The sequence below is a fragment of the Neopsephotus bourkii genome, unplaced genomic scaffold, assembly GCF_033783945.1.
Source record: "Neopsephotus bourkii isolate Nb327-2 ecotype Australia unplaced genomic scaffold, CSIRO-AGI_Nbou_v1 NB_1780, whole genome shotgun sequence".
Classification (NCBI taxonomy): Eukaryota; Metazoa; Chordata; class Aves; order Psittaciformes; family Psittacidae; genus Neopsephotus; species Neopsephotus bourkii.
This window is the reverse complement of record NW_026902254.1, coordinates 1,767,192-1,787,151: the sequence shown is the minus strand read 5'-3', so window position 1 is coordinate 1,787,151 and position 19,960 is coordinate 1,767,192. Positions and strand designations below refer to the sequence as shown.

At 38.7% G+C, this 19,960-nt stretch overlaps 1 protein-coding gene across 4 annotated transcripts in view; it reads left to right on the top strand.

The window, feature by feature from the left end:
• Positions 1-19,960, top strand: part of SLC2A9 (solute carrier family 2 member 9) — a 119,349-nt gene that overhangs the window by 42,728 nt on the left and 56,661 nt on the right. For all 4 annotated transcript variants that reach the window (XM_061379639.1, XM_061379638.1, XM_061379637.1 and 1 more), the window contains one exon: positions 12,663-12,795. In XM_061379639.1, coding sequence (XP_061235623.1) covers positions 12,663-12,795 — 133 coding nt within the window. The remainder of the gene's footprint in view (positions 1-12,662; positions 12,796-19,960) is intronic.

Below are 19,960 nucleotides of genomic sequence, written 5' to 3'. Positions count from 1 at the left end.
ATTGACACGAACACGAGGACTACTACAATTTCAAAATTACAGATGAATTATGACATATAAAAGAGCAGATAGAAAAATCAAATAATGACTGTAAAATCCAAATAAAGGAATTCTTTTGGATTCTGAATATATAGTCTTTTATTCTATTTGTCTCCATTGGTATTAATTTTAGAGTACTGAGTCTGAAAGAAGGTGTTCCATTATCATACAATGCTTACTAAGAGTGATTATCTGAGGCAAAAAGCTGCAGTCATGACAGTGGTCCTCTGCTACTGTGGTTTGATACTGTTACTTTCTTTCCTCTGTCTTAATTTCCTCTCAACCAACAAATCCTAGCAACGCTTTATTTTCAAGATTCTGATTCTTGTAGGTCATGGCCTATGTGAAGCCACATCTATTGTGAGTCCATTGAGGTTTGGGAAATTACATGATGGTAAAACTGGCTGGTGATCACACTATAGAGCATGACTGTGTGAGCTGGTGACCTGCCTCTCTCCAGCACCCTGACTGCTGAGAGTACTGTGCTCATTGGCATATACTACCGACTTGGTTTAGTCTGCTGTAAGACAGAGCCCTTAGTTCTTCTGGAAGCCATGGCAACTGTAGATGACAATTTGGTGCTGGCCCCCAGGTGTGCAGTGGTGTTATCTGCTGTAACGTGGGCACTGAATTATTGCTACTGGCTACAAGATGATTTCATTTGGGGCATTTTTGGTTGTATAACACGTGCAGCTTTTCATACATCTGACTGAAAGAAAAAAGAGATATTAAGATAAGGAGGAATTGTTTCAAACCCATTGCTTCTACAAACACTGCCCTTCAGGTGTTTCCATTTTCTCAGTTTCTGTGATTCTGCAATTTAATCACCCATTGCATTTTTCTGACAGATTGCTCCCTGTAAAGCAAAGGTCAGTGCATTGTCAGCTTCAGTTTTGAAAGTTCAAACTTACAGTTAGTGTCTTGGGGGAATATTGTCTGGCCTCATTCTGGCATATTCCACGTATCCTTAGGTATCTCTTTGTAGCTAACTCATCTAGTTCCTCCTTTACGTAATGTAATGCTCCAAAGGTATTTTTTAGAGTAGTAATGTCTTTTACATGTTGTAGACCACCAGGCTACCTGCTCTATTGCTTCAGCTTATTTAGTGCAGGCAGGGTTTAATCTTTCTTTAAATACAGAGGATTTAGTTTATGGATACATTTGCTGTAGTTACTGTTTTCATATTTTATTTTTATACATTGAGTCTCAGTGTTTCCTTCATCTGTATACAGATAAAAAGGGGAAAAAAAAACATTTCACAATGTGTATATGTGTTCAGTGCAGATAATAGTGGAATTGTTGCCTTTTGCCATGTTCTCCTCAGAATTCTGCTTTGATCCCCATTTCGCATGCACAGTCTATAACGTTTTATCAAGCTGGAGTTGTTTCCCCTGGAGTTGTCCCCAGTGGCTCTCTGGCTCTGGCTGTTTCTGTGACCAGAACAGCTGTTAGCCGTGGGTAGGCCAATGGCAAAATAGATTGTGTTTACTTTGAAACCTTGTTTTATACACTTCAAGTGTTTTTAGGCCATGCGCCCACAAGCTTGTTTAACTATTGCACTGTTTTGTAGCGGATGGGATGTTCTAAGAACTTTGCATTGCTTGCATCCTGAAAATTATTAGGGCAACGCTTTCTGAATAATCCCTAGTGATGCCGTGTTTCAGGGGCAGAGGGAGGGAAATAAAGAGGTAGAGCAAACAGAAAACCTTTAAAATCCCTGTTGTGTCCATCTCTTGACTGTTGCAGTTACTTTTGGTCATCCTGTATTAAAAAGTGTAATCAACCAACACAAGTCACAGGAGGGAGCAGCAATAGAGATGGGAAGTGGCTTCTTGAAGAGAAAGCACTGGGTTAAGACTTAACAGCTTTTAAGGGTAACCCCATGCTGGGTAAAAAAAAGCAATGCAAAACAAAGTACACCAGAAACAGCTCAGAATTTGTCTTTTAGTGACACACTGTCTTTGTCTAGATTTTCCTCAGTTTTCCTTTAAATATATTTAGAGTTTGTCACGTTGCAAAGCTGTCATGTAAGTGCTTACAAACTTTATTAATTTATTGTTGTTTTTCTCATTGATTCAACATGAATTACAGCTTTACCTCCCACTTCTTTTGAGGAATTTGAGCAGCTGTAATGCTTATCTGGCTAGAGTTTCCCTATTTCTGAGACAGGATTTAGCTGTGTACTAACATGCTGATACTGGCCAAACTGTCCGCACTCCACAACTGATTATTTTAGCAAAGAAATTCTGTTGTGATACTTATGTAAATTTCTACAGTAAAATCAGCTACATTTGGGAAAAGACTAACGAACTTCATAGCAACTGTACTCTGTGTCTAGTAAGGATGATCTCTGTGATGAGTCCCTTTTGAGTTAGTTTTTCTTTGCACAAGTGGACCTTGCTAAAGAATAGTTATGACTCTTTTTGTTCTTTTTCAAAATCAAGCTAAGAACTTCTGTAGATGCTGTGTCAAACGATTTTCTTTACAAGACCTCTTAAAATTACATTTGAAGTGATAAATAGTTATGTATTTAAGAAAATTTATATGGGAAAGTTTCCTTTTGTTTCACCAAGTCCTTTTAAAAGTATTCCTTCACTTGCACTAAAATAGACAGTGATGGAATATGTAGTTGTTCAGCCTGTGCAGTTGAAGGCTCTTCTGAAAACTAAGCTTTGATTTTACTTGTCAAAACTTCAGTTTTAGTGTGTTTTTTCCCCCTTGTTTTTCTTTCTTTTTTTAACTGAACCTTCTTCCTGAGACTCTTGACTCACATTTAAGGATTCCTTAAAAGCTGTCAGTAAATTACAGATGAGAATAGAAAGCAATTCAGAACTGCTCTGGGGACCTGCAGCCTGCAAATGGACACCAACGGCAAAATGGCCTTTTGGAGTTGCTCTTGAAATGAATCTTGCACATGAGCATGATAACAAAAGCATGAATCAACTGGTTTCCTCGTATTTTAATAAGAGGTCTTTTGTTCTATACATTTATCTTCTCCTTAAGCCGTGATAGTGATATTTATCTTTCAAGATTTGAGGTGAGAACTTATTTCAGAATATAGAACTGAGAGTTCTCTTGACATTAGACAGTTGAACCATATGAAGTATCTTGGAAATGAAAGCAGCTTATGCTTCATGGACATATGCTGTTTACCAAATATAAAAAGGTGTTTGCAGCTTCCATTAAAGCAGGACAAAAGCAGCTACTACTTTAGCAGTTTCCAGAATCACTCGAATCCCCAAAGTCCCATGTTCGAGCACTTATTCAGGTAATCACCAATATCAGGAGTTTGTATGTCTTTCTGAGCTTGGATTGATTATGTGTATCTGGGTGGAAATCTGCCTGCACTTCCTGCAAACTGGTACCAGAGATGACAGTTAAGAATTACTTGAGGTAGTGATTTTGCAAATAGCAGCCCTTTTTAAGATATTCTAGGACTCCTTTCTTATCTAACGATGGGAAATTTCCTTCACCTTTTCACAATAGCACATGAGGCACAGAGTTTCCTATTGCTGAAGCAATTTCTGTGTCATTTATCGAGGCACTCGCACTTAATTACAAGCTATGAGCTGCTGATCAGAGACTTGGAGCTCAGCTTACCAATAGTTCATGTAGCCAAGGCAAGTTGCTGTGCAGCCACATGGCCAGAGATACATGGCCTTGCTGGTGCTGACAAGGGTACAGAAACACTACCAGGACCCCCTGTGTTACTGAAACCAGGACATATATTTATAGTTCAAAAGTACCCATGGGAAGAGAAGCTCTATTCTGTTACACCAGGCCTGTTAGTGGGTGCAGTGGGTGTTGATATATTTGTAATGGGGATATTAAATGAGTTATATGGTTTATATCTATTGTGGACCAGCTGATATTATGTGTTTACTGGAGATTATAAACCAACTTTTTATTGGTTCCCGCAGACCGACACAAAGCTACTTATTCATCCTTTTTCTGTACAGAACTCATTAAGTAATGTGTGGGAAAACAGCCATGAGTTTTTGCATTTGCAAATGAGTTTCAGTCCATTAAAGCTGTGCTGTGAGACTTCAGTTCCTGAAGTTTCAGGAGCAACACATGACTGGTTTGCTATATGTAATATTCAGATGTTGCAGTTTTGCATTGGGAAGGAAAACATCCTGCAGGAATGGATTTGGCTGAATGTGGAAGTGCGATTATAGAAAAAAGGGTGCTATGAAGATACAAGTATATATTTATTTTTAGACTTATTGCTAATCAACAGATGTAGTGACAGAGAATCTAATGCTTGGATGAAAGTTTATCATCAGTGAGGTCTACTTTCTCATAGACACTCAAAACAGTGCCCACCTAAATTCTGTGAAGATACGATTTCTGTGTAGCAGTACTTTGTTTAATTAGGTCAGTGGGAAAAGCAGTAGATAAGCTTTCATGGAAAGACATCCTTCAACAGGTCTGAAGTAAAGACTTCAGAATACCATGGAAGATGAGAGCAGTGGCTTATAATATGTTAGACTGCTTTCTCCTGATCCACTGAAGCGTAGTTAACACATGGAATTGAACTTAAAGCATTTGTTTATATTGTCTATATATTTAAGGTTTGACCTTTTGTTTCTCTGTCAGACAAGAAAAGGTGGACTTTTTCACTTACTGTAATTTACCTAATAGCAGGCAGTATCTTCCCATGAACCTCATCTTACCCTGTGTTAGTCGGACTCTGCTTCAGAAGTTTATGAGCAAATGAACGTTTCAGATTTGCCTGTCTCCTTAGTGCTTGAGTATCTGATAATGTTTAGAGATCTGTTCTTAAGCAATAAATGTAAAATTATTTGACCTGTGCCTTCCTTCTCAGTGTGCTTCACATTCTGGGGAGATAACCACCATTTAAACCTTTTGAAGGCTCTGGATGATTAACATTTCAGTTTTAATTTCTATGGTCCTTTGTAAAGTCACTCATTGCAAATTCATGTTCTAATATGTAAATTTGTCCTTTAAAAATTGGATATTAATGCTGTGGTAAATGGTTAAGCATCACAGAGTAGTGTTTAGTCATTGTATTTAGTAGTAAGGTGTATTTTCTAAACTTGTGTTTCTTAGTTTTCTTTTGAAACCCTGTCAAAAAGAAAAAACAGAAGTTATAGTTTCAATTAGCATTTTGTGGGATTCTTTAAACTTAGAGTAAATGTCAAATGAAAGTGAGATTTTTTTTTTTTTTTAAGTCTAAATCTTTTAATCTAAATCTTTAAATCTAAACCTTGCAGTTTGGAAAAATACAATCACATAAAAAAAAATCACACATTACATCTAATGCAATTTCTAGATGTTCTGAAGCATTTTGTTTCACCTCCTGCTGCAGCCTGAGGAGGGTGCAGGTCTCTGGAATTGTGTGTGTCACATCAGTCAGGCCCACACCGATAACTGAGGTACCCTAAGGCATCAAAGTGATACTATATGCTCCTGTTTGAGGAACTGAATCTTATATTCTTCAATTATTTTAATTTATTATTTTATGTCTTACTATTAACGGAAATTAACCTGAGTCTGCATGCACAGCTAAAGGGAAGTTTGTTCAGAAATTTTATGTTGCTCCAACATACTACTAATAGTTCTTTCTAAAGACACTCTAGTATACATAGAACCATAGAATAATTAGGGTTGGAAAGGACCTTAAGATCATCTAGTTCCAAATCCCTGCCATGGGCAGGGACACTTCGCGCTAAACCATGCCACCCAAGGCTATGTCCAACCTGGCCTTGAACATCGCCAGAGATGAAGCATTCACAGCTTCCTTGGGCAACCCCTTCCAGTGCCTCACCACCCTAACAGGAAAGAATTTCTTCCTTATATCCAATCTAAACTTCCCCTATTTAAGTTTTAACCCATTACCCCTTGTCCTGTCACTACAGTCCCTAACGAAGAATCCATCCCCAGCATCCCTATAGGCCCCCTTCAGATACTGGAAGGCTGCTATGAGGTCTCCACGCATCCTTCTCTTCTCCAGGATGAACAGCCCCAACTTTCTCAGCCTGTCTTCATATGGGAGGTGTTCCAGTCCCCTGATCATCCTCGTGGCTTCCTCTGGACTTGTTCCAACAGTTCCATGTCCTTTTATGTTGAGGACACCAGAACTGCACACAATACTCCAAGTGAGGTCTCACAAGAGCAGAGTAGAGGGGCAGGATCACTTCCTTCAACCTGCTGGTCACACTCCTTTTGATGCAGCCCAGGATACGGTTGGCTTTCTGGGCTGTGAGCGCACACTGCCAGCTTATATTAAGTTTCTCATTGACCAACACCCCCAACATGCTGATTTCTGATAATAATCCCACTTGAAAGCTCACCATTTTACATTGATTTTCTCAGAAATTATTTGCTGTTCTCAGAAATAAATAAATAATGAAAAAAAATGATGCCATTTGAATGTGCAGTAGAAAGCTAATTGTCACTCCAATAAAAAGTTGGACCAAAAAGTGTCTTGGGAAATTGAAACAGACACTTTAATTCTCTTTCTCAGTATGTACATGATTTAACATGCGATTTAATTAATAGAAGGTCATAGAATTTGGACACCAACCACTTTTAAGAAAATTTTAATTCCTGATCCAAAAGTCCTTTATTCAGTAACAAAAACCTCCCGCTGACTTCTGTGAATTTTATATTGCAGCCTTAAGTCTGGTAACTTTCTGTGGTGTTTAATACCTGGGAAGACACTAGGACTCAGTAATTTTCTTGTCACAGCTGTATCTGTAGTACTGACATATAAATATATCTATGTGGGCGCAGAACAGAGGTGAAATACACATACCCTCTGTGTTGCCTCTATTTTAAACAAGAAGGTAAGCACTTTGTAATTCTGTTGTTAAAAGACAGAAGTGAGTTACGGGAATGGTCATACAAAGAGAAAATTGTATGCAGCAAGGATGCAACAGTTAGATGGGAAGGGCATTGCCCTCTGCAGCCAAAGAAGGTTGTAGTGTTGTGTTTGGAAGGGCACAGGGAAGGTAAAGAGGAAGGTAGTTGTCCTGCATCTTGTGTGAGTAGCTGGTCTGAAGCCTGAGGTATAGAAATACTCATTTCTCAGCTGCCTCATGATCTTCACCGCTGTGCCATACCCTTGACTCTAGGAAGAAAAGACAGTTCTAACGCTAAGAAATTAGTTTCATTTCAATGCTTTTTCAGTCCTTGGCTCCAGGCCAGTGAGGTTGTCCTTTAATTTAGGAGTGGTTTATGTGGTGTGGTAACATATTAACAGAAATGCTGGACTTGGACAGAGTTCTCAGCTTTGCACACCCAAATACATCTGCTCAGTCTGCTCTGAGAAAGGACGTGATTTTTTGTGTGTGTGAAAACTGAGTATTTCTGATATGAAATTTTCATGCCAAGTCTCTACTAAAGAGGATAAGATTCAGTTGCTTGAACATAAGCATACAGTATCATTTTAATGCCCTAAGCTACCTTAGATGTCCCTGTGGAACTGGCAGATGCGACACAGAAAACCCCAAAGACCTTAATCCTTATGGGGCTGCAGCAGGAGGAAAGACAAGATGCGTCAGAGCATCTGGAAATCATACTAGATGTAAATCGTTTTGCCTGCATGCTATTGTATTTTACCAAACTAAAGTTTTAAATGTGTCCCTGCTTCTTATAGGAACACAAAAGAGAAGACACTGCCAAATCACTAGTTCTTGGACATTTTGACTACCTTGTATTTCATGCTCACCCCACATATAAAATGGGTAAAATATGCCATTTTACATGTGAAAGGTATTATACAAAAGAATCGTTGCTGTTTGTAAGGTGTTCCACTCTGTCATAAACCCATCATACACCTCCATCCCCAAGGAATTACAGAATTAATATTTCAATAGTGACTATTTAGCAGTGACTGGTAAATAGACCTGCTCACTGAGAGGTGTCACACTTCACCCTGAGCAATGAATGTGAAAAAGGGAGAGTGGGTGTTTGTTTTGCTGCAATGTCTTGCATATTTCAAGCAGTAAAGCTAACCAAGCCCTCTATAGCTATGTGAGGTGGCATTGCTGTTACACTGGGATGCAGAGCAAGGCTGGAGCCCTCTGGGCATTGACCCGTGCTACCTACGCCCTGTGCAGACTGCTGCCTACAAGGAGGTGTTCGGGTCTTGTATTTGCGGTGCAGTAATTACCCTGTGGCTGTAGAACGGAAGGGAGACAGGGATGTGGGACAAGTGCCCTGGGGCAGCTGGGGTCAGGGATGCTCATCTGGATGTGGGGACCTTCACAGCACAGAAAACCAAACTTGGGGCAAAGGGCAAACAAGGATCCTGACAGTGCTGTAGTGGTTGATGGTCACGTGGGGATGCAGAGTGTCCAGGTTAGGCTGTTTACTAAATAAGTGCAATTACTGAGAGAGGAAGCAGACCCTGTGGCAGTCATGTGTTTCCTCACTCAGTCTTTTCGATCCTGTCCTATGTCTTGAATACTTCAGTGGCCTCACTAGGTCTTTCAAAAAATGACTGCCCACATACAGGGCTGTGCAGCACTTCTTCCCACCTCTGTTGTGTGACCCTGTCAATGACTCAGTTCTCCATTTTAAAAGGTTTACATCTATGTGTATATTCTTAGCCTTTTCTGTGTTGAAAGTGTATTCAGATTTCATCAAATTAGTGAAAATATTAAATGTAACTGGTGTTTAAATAGGTCATTGAACTTCATAAGGACCAAGACTTCAGCTGACAGAGGTGCCTGTTGACATTTACCCCTGCCAGTTTCTTTTCCACCCTTTAATTTTTACAGTAAGTTCTATTTTCTGCATTTTAACCAATGATTCTCTGACATGGTAACATTTGCTTTACTGCATTCTGGTATAGGTTAATCCCATCTCTTTTGCAGTTGATAAGTCCATGTCATTCTTTATTCATTTCCTCCCCTCACTCTCTTCTTTGTATTTCTTCAGCTTTGCACTTTGTTATAACAACCTTTGAATGAATGAGTCTGTGGTTGTCAGACTTTCCCTAATATTTAAGTGTCTTTTGTAAATAAATCAAAGCCCAGTTTTTCATACTCCAGTCTAAGCAAATATCCATAATGTGACAGTTTAAAATTAAAATGTTACCATCTTGAAATGCTATTTGTATCGATTTTGAGCAGGGGATGAATCAGGTCCCCTGTAATTAAAATAGTTAATGCTCTTTAAAGTTTTTCCTGAAATAAAATGGAATGTGGTTGTTTTCATTTCTCTCAGCAGTGCCTGTGTGCTTCTTCTTATTGTTGACAACAGGCAAAGTGTTAATGTGTCTTCTAAGTCACACCTACGCTGTCTTTTGCCCTTGCCTTATTATTGCTTTTGATCATTATGCCAGTTTGTATCCTGTCCTATTCTTTCTTAAAGAGGTTAAACCCCCTCCTTCTTCCTGCTTCTTTTAATTCCCTTTAAGATCTATTACAGCTTGATTTTCATAATTTTTTATAGATATATTAAATTTATTTTAGATCTTCTAGTTATTTTCTGTAGTGGAATGAATAATTTGAACACGGATAATGTAAATTAAGAGAAAAGCAAATAAAACATCTATTCTATAGTGTTGGATAGACATCACCCAAAACCTTTTGAAATGGATGGAGAAGTTTCCATTCAGTGATTTTCTGATCAGTTCATTCCAGCAATAGAAAGTAGGCTCATATTTATGAGTGTTTGCCTTAAGGTTTAAAAGTTATCACAGTAAAAGGTAAAACAGAAATCCCTCATGGAGGAAACAAAGGAAACTTGGTATCTTACGTGCTGAAAATAGAGGGCTTTTTATTATACTGTCAGGGGCTGTTCTTTATTGCAAAAAGTGAGTTCAGAAGGTCAGTCTCATTCACAGCTTCCTCAAAATGACGCTTTCAGAAGAGTTGAGAGAAATGTGACTGCTTGAAAAACCATATGCTATGGGAGACATTAATAGGGGTGTAAGTCTCCATATGTTACTAGAATATCAATAATAGCAATATACAGAAGAAAATATTTTTTTCTTCCTTTAATAAGTGTCCCTGACACTGTGGGAAAAAGCCTACAGAAAATATGGTGTGCTGACCAAGCGTAAGATTTTTATCTAGAGATATTGTAAAAAGTTCTAATGTCCGATAAACTTTTTTATATGGTACATAGCAAGAGTGTTTATATTCTGTGAAATTATTCCAGACAGAGACAGAATGAAACTGATGTTATACTGCCTGTTTTCTTACAATTTACAGATACATACGTTTTTATGTGACTATTAACTGCTCTTGCAGTCTTAACCTCAGGTTAATTTTCTAGTTTTCAAAAGAAGGTTCAGGTTGATTTGTTTATAAACAGATTGTAACCACTTGTGATTCTCTTTCATTAAGTGAAGTTCTCCACTCAACTGCATTTAAAAAAAAAAAAGGGGAGTGAAGAAATCTTGAAACTAATGGGGCCTCTTAAGAAGACTGATAAGCTTGATCTTGAAATTGTTTGAAAGAATCCCTTTCTCAGGTTGTTTTCTTATCCCAGGAGATTTTGATGCAAAACCTCTCTGTCACTTAAAGGGCAAGTGAAAAATTTGATTAGGATATACCCCTCATATTCCCTCTGGGAGTTATTCAGTTATCTCAGGCCCTGGCTCAGCTTTATGGCTTGGACTGCATCCCATATGATGCAGTACATGGTGGTTTAGACATTGCTGAAGTGGGAGAATGTAAAATAAAAACTATCAATGGAAAATTGCTTGGGGGCTTTTGACCTTCTATTTGACTGCAAAAAGTTATATTGAAATATATCTCAGTTTAGGGAAATATGGAATTTGAATGGATAGAAGAATGACTGAGGGATGGGATCCAAACCCCCGTGCCTCTCAGAGCTCAAGCAGCCAGGATACAGTGCAATCTGCCTTTGATCTAGCCAAGCTTTTGAAAATGTGCTAGACATGATGCCTCAACTGTAGGTCTACTCAAGTCTCAGTAGGCTTTTCAATTAAGAACCAAGTCTCAGATTAGAAAGCACTGAATTAAATAGATGAATGCTGAACTTGGAGAATACATCAAAAAAATTTCATCTTGGCATTCAGTTGGAACAGAAGCTATCTTAAGAACACAGACAGATTGAGGGCCATTTTGCAGGAGAAAATAATACTGTTGGCACCTTTCTCCTTCAGCTACTTTCTTGAGAGTAAGCCCAGAGAGCTAGATAAATTTTATACAGCGTTTCCCAGCCTTTCCCTGAAAGAGCTTTGCTCAGGTCACTCTCTATAGCTGGTTTTAAATAATGAATGCATTTGAGGATGTTCACAACTTCAGTTGATTTCAAAGACAATTATCAAAGTCAAGTTGTATGTGAAATCTGCTAGCAGTTGAGTAGATTTGTTTAACTAGTGCTGGATAGTGCAGTGCATCATGCTCTTCACTGCACAGCAGTGGGGCTCTGGAAGGCTAAAACTGTCTGGATTCTCTATGGAGGTGTTTGGGTTCAGCTGTAGCTCTTGCCAAAGATGGGTTACTGGGGCTTTGCATTGGTTGGGATGCTGCAGATGGCTCTTGTGTTTCAGGTCCTTGCTGGAGTCTTCCAGCAGATTACTTGCAAAGCAATTAGAAAAAGCACTTTCTCTTTCATGGACTTGGGAAGAGGGTTGTTAGAGTTTCATTTGAACATCTGAGCTAGGTTAGGTAATTCAGAATGGGAAACACTATAATGCATTACTCTTAGTTACACTACCATCAAATCAAAGGACTTAAGGTCCTGTGATTTGGGACAGGACAATAGGTGAAACTTAAATATACTTAAATTAGCATGGAAGCTATCTTAAGGGGTGGAATCATTGACTGCAAGAGAAAACATCCGTAAAGATAACCTTGCATCAGTTAGCCAGACACCTTTTTTCTAGTCAAATTACATAGCTGTCTTTCACTTCAGTTGTGTTGAGCTGTATATATCTTCTTACGTCTTCTTTTCTGAATGGAAATGAAAACTGCCCAACTATGTGTTAGTTGTACCTGTAAGGCAAGTGTGTTTTGCCAAGTAGAAGAGAGACCTTAGCCCAACTCCGTTCATTCCTGGCACCTGTGAATTGCTGAAGGGTCACTGCCTGCATTACACCAAAAAGTACAAAAATGCTAAACTGTAGCTTAGCTGAAGTGTTAGTGGGGTTTTACCCATATTATGACTATAATACAGTTAGCTCAATCGTTGTATGTGTGTATATATATATTTTACATCAATTAGATTAGACTAAGAGACACCAATAAGGTACACATAACTTTATGAAAACAATGTTGTACTGGTTCTTAAAGCTAATGTGTGATGCATCTGTGAATGGGGATGATTTGTAGAATATATATTTGAATGTATATATATATATATGACATTTTTGCATGTTTAGTTGTTGATGGTGAAGGAAAGTCAAAATATGCTATTTATTCATTGCTGTTTCCTAGCCTCTCTTTTCATTCTCAGTCAGTTGATGGCTTGAATTCTGTCTTTCTTGGCCTTTGAGTAGGGTGATCTGAGGGGGAAGTGTCCAAACTGCTTACTTAGCTCAGGCAGGAGACAACACTACTCACTGACACAACATGTTGGATGTTGAAAAGTTACAGTGCTTCCTATCAAAGCTCTTTTTCTTCCTAGTATCACTAGGGACAGTATTACTGATGTATGTTTGTATTTGTTTGCAGGAATCTCTGTGGCCTTATTTATTTGGAGCAATTACTGTTCCTTCACTGATACAAGTTGTGATTCTGCCTTTTCTTCCTGAAAGTCCTCGTTACCTCCTACTTGAAAAACATAACACGAGCAAGGCAGAAAGAGGTATGATGTGTCACTTTCTTGTAACCAAAGGTGATTATTGTAGGGGTGCAGGCTGGGAAGTAGTTCTGATATCACAGTAAAAGCAGAATATTCCAATGACAGAGATTTTCTTGACAATTATCTTTCCCTCACATTTTTTGTTTGCATGTATAAATATTATTGCTTTGGATTTTTTATAAATAAAATTCCACAATTAACTAACCTATATGGCACTGTGCATGGTGATACAAACCTAACCAAATCATCTTGCTGTTGTGCATAAGCCACTGTATGCAGGGTTCATTTGGGAATGATAAGTGATTTCTGTCTTCATGATTCTCCCTTATCTACAGTCTTTTCAGTTTGGCTAGCTAAAGTACTGGCTCTGTTGCTGTTGTTTTTTTCAGTAGTTACTGTGCTTGATCCTGTTCTGTAACTCTATAACCTTTTGTAGATCTAATAAAAACCACATACACCTATATAACTGAAAATTTCAAGTGCTTCCATATAGCTTGCTTCAGTTTCATAGACACAGACGAGAATATCTTGTTCTTTAAGTTGTATGTATAAAATAATTTGCTTGTGTGAGCACAGCTGCTGTATGCTCTGCCCCAGTAAAATTACTACAGTCAGTTGTTAAGTTCTAATATATCACTCTGTTTGGCTGAGAAAACGTTGAAAAAATGGTTTTGCTTATTATAGGGACACATTAAAAATAGCAGGGTACAAAGAAGGAAGGAGTCTTAGTGCAATACTAAAATGTCTGCAGAACATAACTGTGCTTTAGAAACTGCTCTTAAAAACTTCATTTAAATATAACCCCTACATTTTCAGTCACCATCTAGCTGACTGCAGAATTACTTGCAAAGTGTGAATCAGTTCCTGCAACTTAAATTTAATACTCTTTTATAATAAAATTAATGCAAATTATCCCGTTTCTTCTACTATGAAATGAAAAACTGGTCTTTTGTGATCTGACGAGCCCTGTGGAATAGAAATGGCACATTAAGGAAAAGAATCCCATGTTTGGGAACTCTGGTTTGGTGTTGAATGAAGAATTCTGTAAATGCTGGCACCTCGGGCGTTTAGAGATACAGTTCAGTGTTAATAAAAACACACAAAAGCAACAAGGCTTTGGGGAGAACTGTTCAGCTTTACAGAGTCAGCACAGGTTTGGTAAGGCAGAGGACAGCTTTTCCACGGACCATGAAGGAAAGGGTTTGCCTGCCAGCCATGGGCAGAGCACCAGCAGGGACACAGCAGTGAGCAGCCTGGGGCTGACTCTACTACTACGCAACAGTAGTAATAATCTTGCAGCACCACAGCTGGGCTGGGATTCTTTCATGCCTTGGATGCCAAGTTGCAACTGTCTCATTTCTACCTGATAAAACTGTAGATATATTTCCAGAGCTTTGGCTGGCAAAGATTCCACATCTACAATGCTATTGCATAATGTCACACTTGTGGTAGGGATCTATTGGAAGTCCTGCCTTAGTATCTGGAAACCTCAGCACTGACAGTGAAGCTGGACCTCTGCTAGATAGAGTTTAAAGGTTATAAAAAAATTGGCAATAAAGTAACACCACCTGCCTTGAAATTCTCAACATTTACTGTTGCTGGTAGTGGGCCAGCTGCAGCCTGGGAAGTATTCTGAAAATGATCTGAAATCTAATCTAGAAGCATTGCAGGTGGGTTTTGGAGTAGATGTCAGGAGAGCAAAGCTACCCACACCTTATTCAACAGTTGAAAGGAAATAAGCTTTAGCAGTTCCCTTGTTGATTATGAGAAGGTGGCTTTCATGAGCCACCTTAAGTCCTACAAATTTAGATACTTTAAATAAAAAAGAAGAGGCTGGGATAAGAAAAAATAAAGAAAGTAACTGCTTATCAGTAGAAGCTTTTTGACCTGATTAATTCTAAAACAAAATATCAATACTGAGATATGTTGTAGTACAGAGTGAAACTCATTTTGAGTGTCATCTTTAGAGCTTTCAAAACAGGTAAGGGCTTATGTTTCTAGGCAGAGGTTTGCAAAGGACCATAGGAGAGTGAAGTGTATACATCCCCTTGAATTTTGGTGCCTTTCCTATCAGGCTGCCATGCTTTCAGAATTGGTCACCTTGTTGCACAAGCAAGGCAGCCTGTAGGATATCAGCTGCCAAATAGGTAAGAATGATTCTTAGATTATCACTTTGGAATTCATAAAATCCACATGTAAGGCAGCATAAATCGTATCATCTTATACTTCTGTGTTATAAAGTATCTAGATGCCTTCTTATGAAGCACATTAGAAACACAGGCAATTGCCTTACCATTGTATAACCTTTCAAATCACCCCTCTCTTAACGCAGATTTGAAAGTGACAGCATCTTTAGATCTTTGGATAGCATGTGGATAGCTAGGGAAGGAGTTTGTTGATTTATGGAATGACAGGACAGAGAACATCTGTGATGTTACAGCAGCTTGGGGAGTTTGGAGCCCTCCTCCCCATCCCAGTGCACATGGAAAAATTCAGATTAGGCACAAGCCAAATTTTGAGTATCGGGAGTAATGCAGTGGAATAATGAAAGCAGGTTGGGAGGGGAATTCACTGAATAGGAGGATAAATAACAGTGAATCAACAACCAGGAAAAACCATCTGGATATTAACATCATCATCAGAAATAGGGGAGAAAAAGCCTTAGTATAAGGGAGACCAGAAGAGTTTGTAGGTTATTAAAAATTCCACTGCTTGTAAGCCATATAATGATAACATGGTATTCTCCAATTTAATTATGACTATAGTAATGCTTTTGAATTATTTGTCTCTTCAGTTAAATCTGAAAATTAATATCAGAAATGTGCAAGTGTCTCTTCTGGCTAAATCTATTTTTTTCCACTAATGGATGAAGGCTATTCACGCAAATATACATTTCACTGTGGATTATATCTTATTGGAGAAACATAAAAGTGTTATTTGTAAAAGGTCTGTTGTACGTAAGGCAGATGGATACCTCAGTCCTTATGAAATACTCTAAAATGTACATGAAAGCTTCTAAAATTGAGATGACAACATTTATCTTCCTAATTAATGTTTTAAAACAATGAAAATCCAGTGGGATAATGTAGGTCATTGAGTTTCCACAAAGTTCTGCTCGTGCATTTATCCTCTCTCTTTCTTCTGTCCCCAGGAGATAACCAGAATATAACTACTAAAATGCAAGTGGCCTCATTTTCTAGTGGAAGGTGTCCCTGCTCATGGCACTGGGGTTGGAACTAAATGATCTTAAAGGTGCTTTCTGACCCAAACCGTTTAATGATCCTATGATGTTTTGTCAGAGGTGTAAAAGACCAAGATGTCTTTAAGTGGCAAATAAGAGGCTGAAAGTGGGAGAAGGAATGAAATGCATTATGTAAGTGTTGAAAAAAAAGAGAAGAGATGAGGTTAGAGAAGGCAAGCATCATGTGCAAATGTAAGCCACACCACCATGTGAGAAGCTACTCTGTGAGGCCTCAGATGAGTGATGTCTCCTGATGTCCATTAGTGGGTACCTACACAGTTCCCTACTTTCCCCTTTCTAGCAGTGTAAACAGCGCACACTGTGGGTGGCTGAGCCAATGTCTGGCTAATCAGCTGCATGGACACCATGTCTGCCAAAAGCAATGCTCACAGTTGAGTTCTGCTTGTCTTGCTGGAGGTCACCATCCTGACTTCCTGCCTCGCACCAACAGGAACTATGTCCCATATTCTTTCCTGTCCCAAATTCTTTCCTGTTAGGGTGGTGAGGCACTGGAATAGGTTGCCCAGGGAGGTTGTGAATGCTCCATCCCTGGCAGTGTTCAAGGCCAGGTTGGACGAGGCCTTGGGTGATATGGTTTAGAGCGAGGTGTCCCTGCCCATAGCAGGAGGCTGGAACTTGATGATCTTAAGGTCCTTTCCAACCCTAACTATTCTATGATTCTATGATTCTGTGATTCTATTCCCATCTCATTGCTGAATGTGAGAGAACTGATTTGCGTGCTGTGGGGTGAGAATAGTTGACTGCACCAACAGCACTATCTGTAAACCTGATTTGCTTAAAAAGCTAACGGTCTGGTAATGGAGAGAGGGTAGAGTCAACCCAGCTCCCCTCCACGGCCCAATAAGTAGCATTCTCCTCTCTTGATAAGAACAGAAAGGGAAAAAATGCCTAGCATTTAACTGATGTGATCCTTCTCCACAATGCTCATCAGACAGCAGAGAAGAAATGGGTATTTAAACGGTTGAGGAGGACTTTGAAAGGAAATCATTATTCAGTTGTTAGAGAGCAGTGGGGATGAAGAGTAACAGGGATAGAAACAGGAAGAAAAAGAAAAACCTGCTGCTGTAATTGCATCTGGCACATTGCCATCCAATCTCTAGAGCAGGGATCTGACATTAGGTGTCTTAGTTGCATGCTAAGTGGACCCCTGATCTGTGACTGTGGCAATGCTGCAGTATAAATGAAAACAGTAACAGTAGCGGGATAAGTCAGAACACTTTTACGACTAGAAACATTGGTTATAAACACTTTCAGCTGGAGAGTTGATGTGTCCCTTAAAGAATACTGTTACAAGGAGGTAAACCTGCATTTTTGATGCAGCTACAGTTCATGTAAATCAGTGATGAAATTCAGCTGGCATCCCAGCTTGCCAGAGAACAAGAATATTGTGATGTCTTAAGGGTCAAATAACTTGGATAAAATGTCACAGTAACATCTGCTGGTGACATACAGTATCTGTTCATCTAACCTGTTCAGTCATGCAATAGAACTCCCATGGTGATGGAAGAAGCATTACAAGAGGTATAACAAAAACTGTAGATTTGAATTCTTAGAAAGGTGGCTTAGAGTTTATACCTTCTCATGTGATAAAAAAGTGAGGTCATTCCTGGTTGTGAAAAATCAGCTGTCTGCTTTCGCAAAAGCCCTTCATGGCCCTCACACGTTAAAACCAGACAGATGTTAAAAACAAAGCTGTAGCAGGAAGAAATTGCTGTAAATCCAGTGACTTAAATTATAACAAGGATATATATGATTTATTTTTTGCTTATCTGTGTGGGTTTTTTTGTATGTCTTCAGGCATCTTAAGCTATGCTAATTGGAAAGGAATATAGCCAAAACTACTACACTTGCTGGCTTATGGTAGAGGCTTCATCTCAGATGGTTGCTGACTGCCAAAAGCTGAAGTGATCATGGTGTGTCTGTTCTGTGTTTAAACTTTTCTTAAACCTCCTGTCTTTTACAAAGGAGGCTGAGTTCACTGGACCTTTGACATAACTTGATTTAGCAATTCTTGTGTTATTTTAGGGTGCCACGTGGGTATTTTGTTTTAATTGTACATCTTGGCTAGTTTCAAGTGAACCTGAACAGGCCTATTTTGTATTGATGGTCTGTGAAGCCAGACATGAGAACAAGTAAAGATGTAATCCCAAACTGGATCATAACTCATCAAAAGTCTGTGTGTTCCTTTACTCAGGAAGAGAAGGAGCTGACACATGAGAAAACCTAAAGCCTTTTGCTTGCAGTTATACTTACTGAATTGGATAGCAAATTTGAGATTTATTCTTAAATTTTGCTGTGCTCCATGTTAGTAGTTAATATTTTGATAAATTTAAATAGCTATTCAAACATCTTCTAGCAAGGTACATCTAAATCATTCTTCTGACTATTCAGTGCTCTAATAAAATTAGTGGGATATGAAAATAACTGTTTTTCATTTTGCCAAATATTTTTGTGTTGACATGAAGTTACTACAGGGAAATTACTACATATCAAATTCAAAAGCATTGAAGTTGGGTTAACTTCTTGCGAGTCTTGAGGCAAACAGCAGGGTACCTCTTATGTCTACAATTGCTCAGAAATGGCAGCCAGCATCAGTAGGAGGTACCTGACTGGGTCCATTCCACCCCAGTATTCTGCCTCCAGAATACTGGCCAGAATAACTGTGGCCAAAGAAGATGCTCTTTAAGAAGATCTTGGGCAAAGCTTTGTGTTAAAGGCCCTGGGCTTAATATACTTAATCATCAATAAAATGAAACAATGAGGTTTTTAATTTAATTGTGTTTTTAAAGGCATAAGCCCAAGCTGCTACCTGTGACAACTTCTTTATGTTTCTTCCTCCTCTTGCCTTGGGCTGGCTCTATTTTGTAAGCCACACAATACATATTGATCCTTTAAAATGTCTTCTCAAAATTTACAGTTAATTCAGTCTTTACAATAACAGCAGAACTCTTTGCAGTCCTGAAAGTACTGCGGTGGAAAAAGAATTAGAAATTTCCATGGAGTTGAGTTCTTGGATGTCCATCTTCATTAATTTAAAAGCCTGTTTGGTTTTAAAGACAGTACCAACTGATTTTGTCTAGACCTTTGAACCAGTTTCAGGCATTTTGCCTTTAGTTAGCTGAAATTAATAAAAACCGGTGGTGTAAACTGAAGAGGTTTGTAGCTCCTTTCCCCTTGACTGGGACCATCCAACACTTCTGCTACTTATAAAGGCAGTATCCTGACATTTGCAAGCTGAGTATCTAGGACCTCTGACCCAAGAGAATTAAAAAGAAATCTGGGAAAGGCCTAAAAATTGCTGGAACTGTAACTCCTTAGATGGTTTTGAGCATGACATGAAAATAAGATTCCCCTATAGAGAGAAACAGCCAGCCATGGAGGGAACTGAGTCATTGTAGTGAGGAGAGGAACAACTGCTGTGCTTCTCAATGCCAGTAATGCAGGGGTTTAAAATGTAAAATGAATAGATCATCACATATTGAAAGACCTTTGAATTTTTCTATCTCTCTGCTAATACAGAATTTATTTCAACATTAACTATGCATAAAAATGTGATTCTTACTGTACTGAAAAACTGTTAATGGAAGAAAATTGAAGATGTGTTGAGTAGCAGGGAAATGTGTTTTTCCAAGAAGACTGAGTGCTGTCTACTCAAAGTATGCATGCTTAAAGTAGCATTTTCTTAGCATTTCTTGACTTGTTGGTAATTTTAAGTGTTCATCAAAGTTTTCTAGTGGCATTTACATTTCTGGTCCTAATACCAGGGTGGGTCGAAAAATAAAGCAGGTGTCTATAGGCTTTTTTCTTTTGCCTTGTACTTGGTAATTTTGGTAATTGCAGTTTTTTACTTCCTGCTCCCTCTAAAAATACAACAAGCTCCCTTGTACAATAAAGACAGATTGCTTT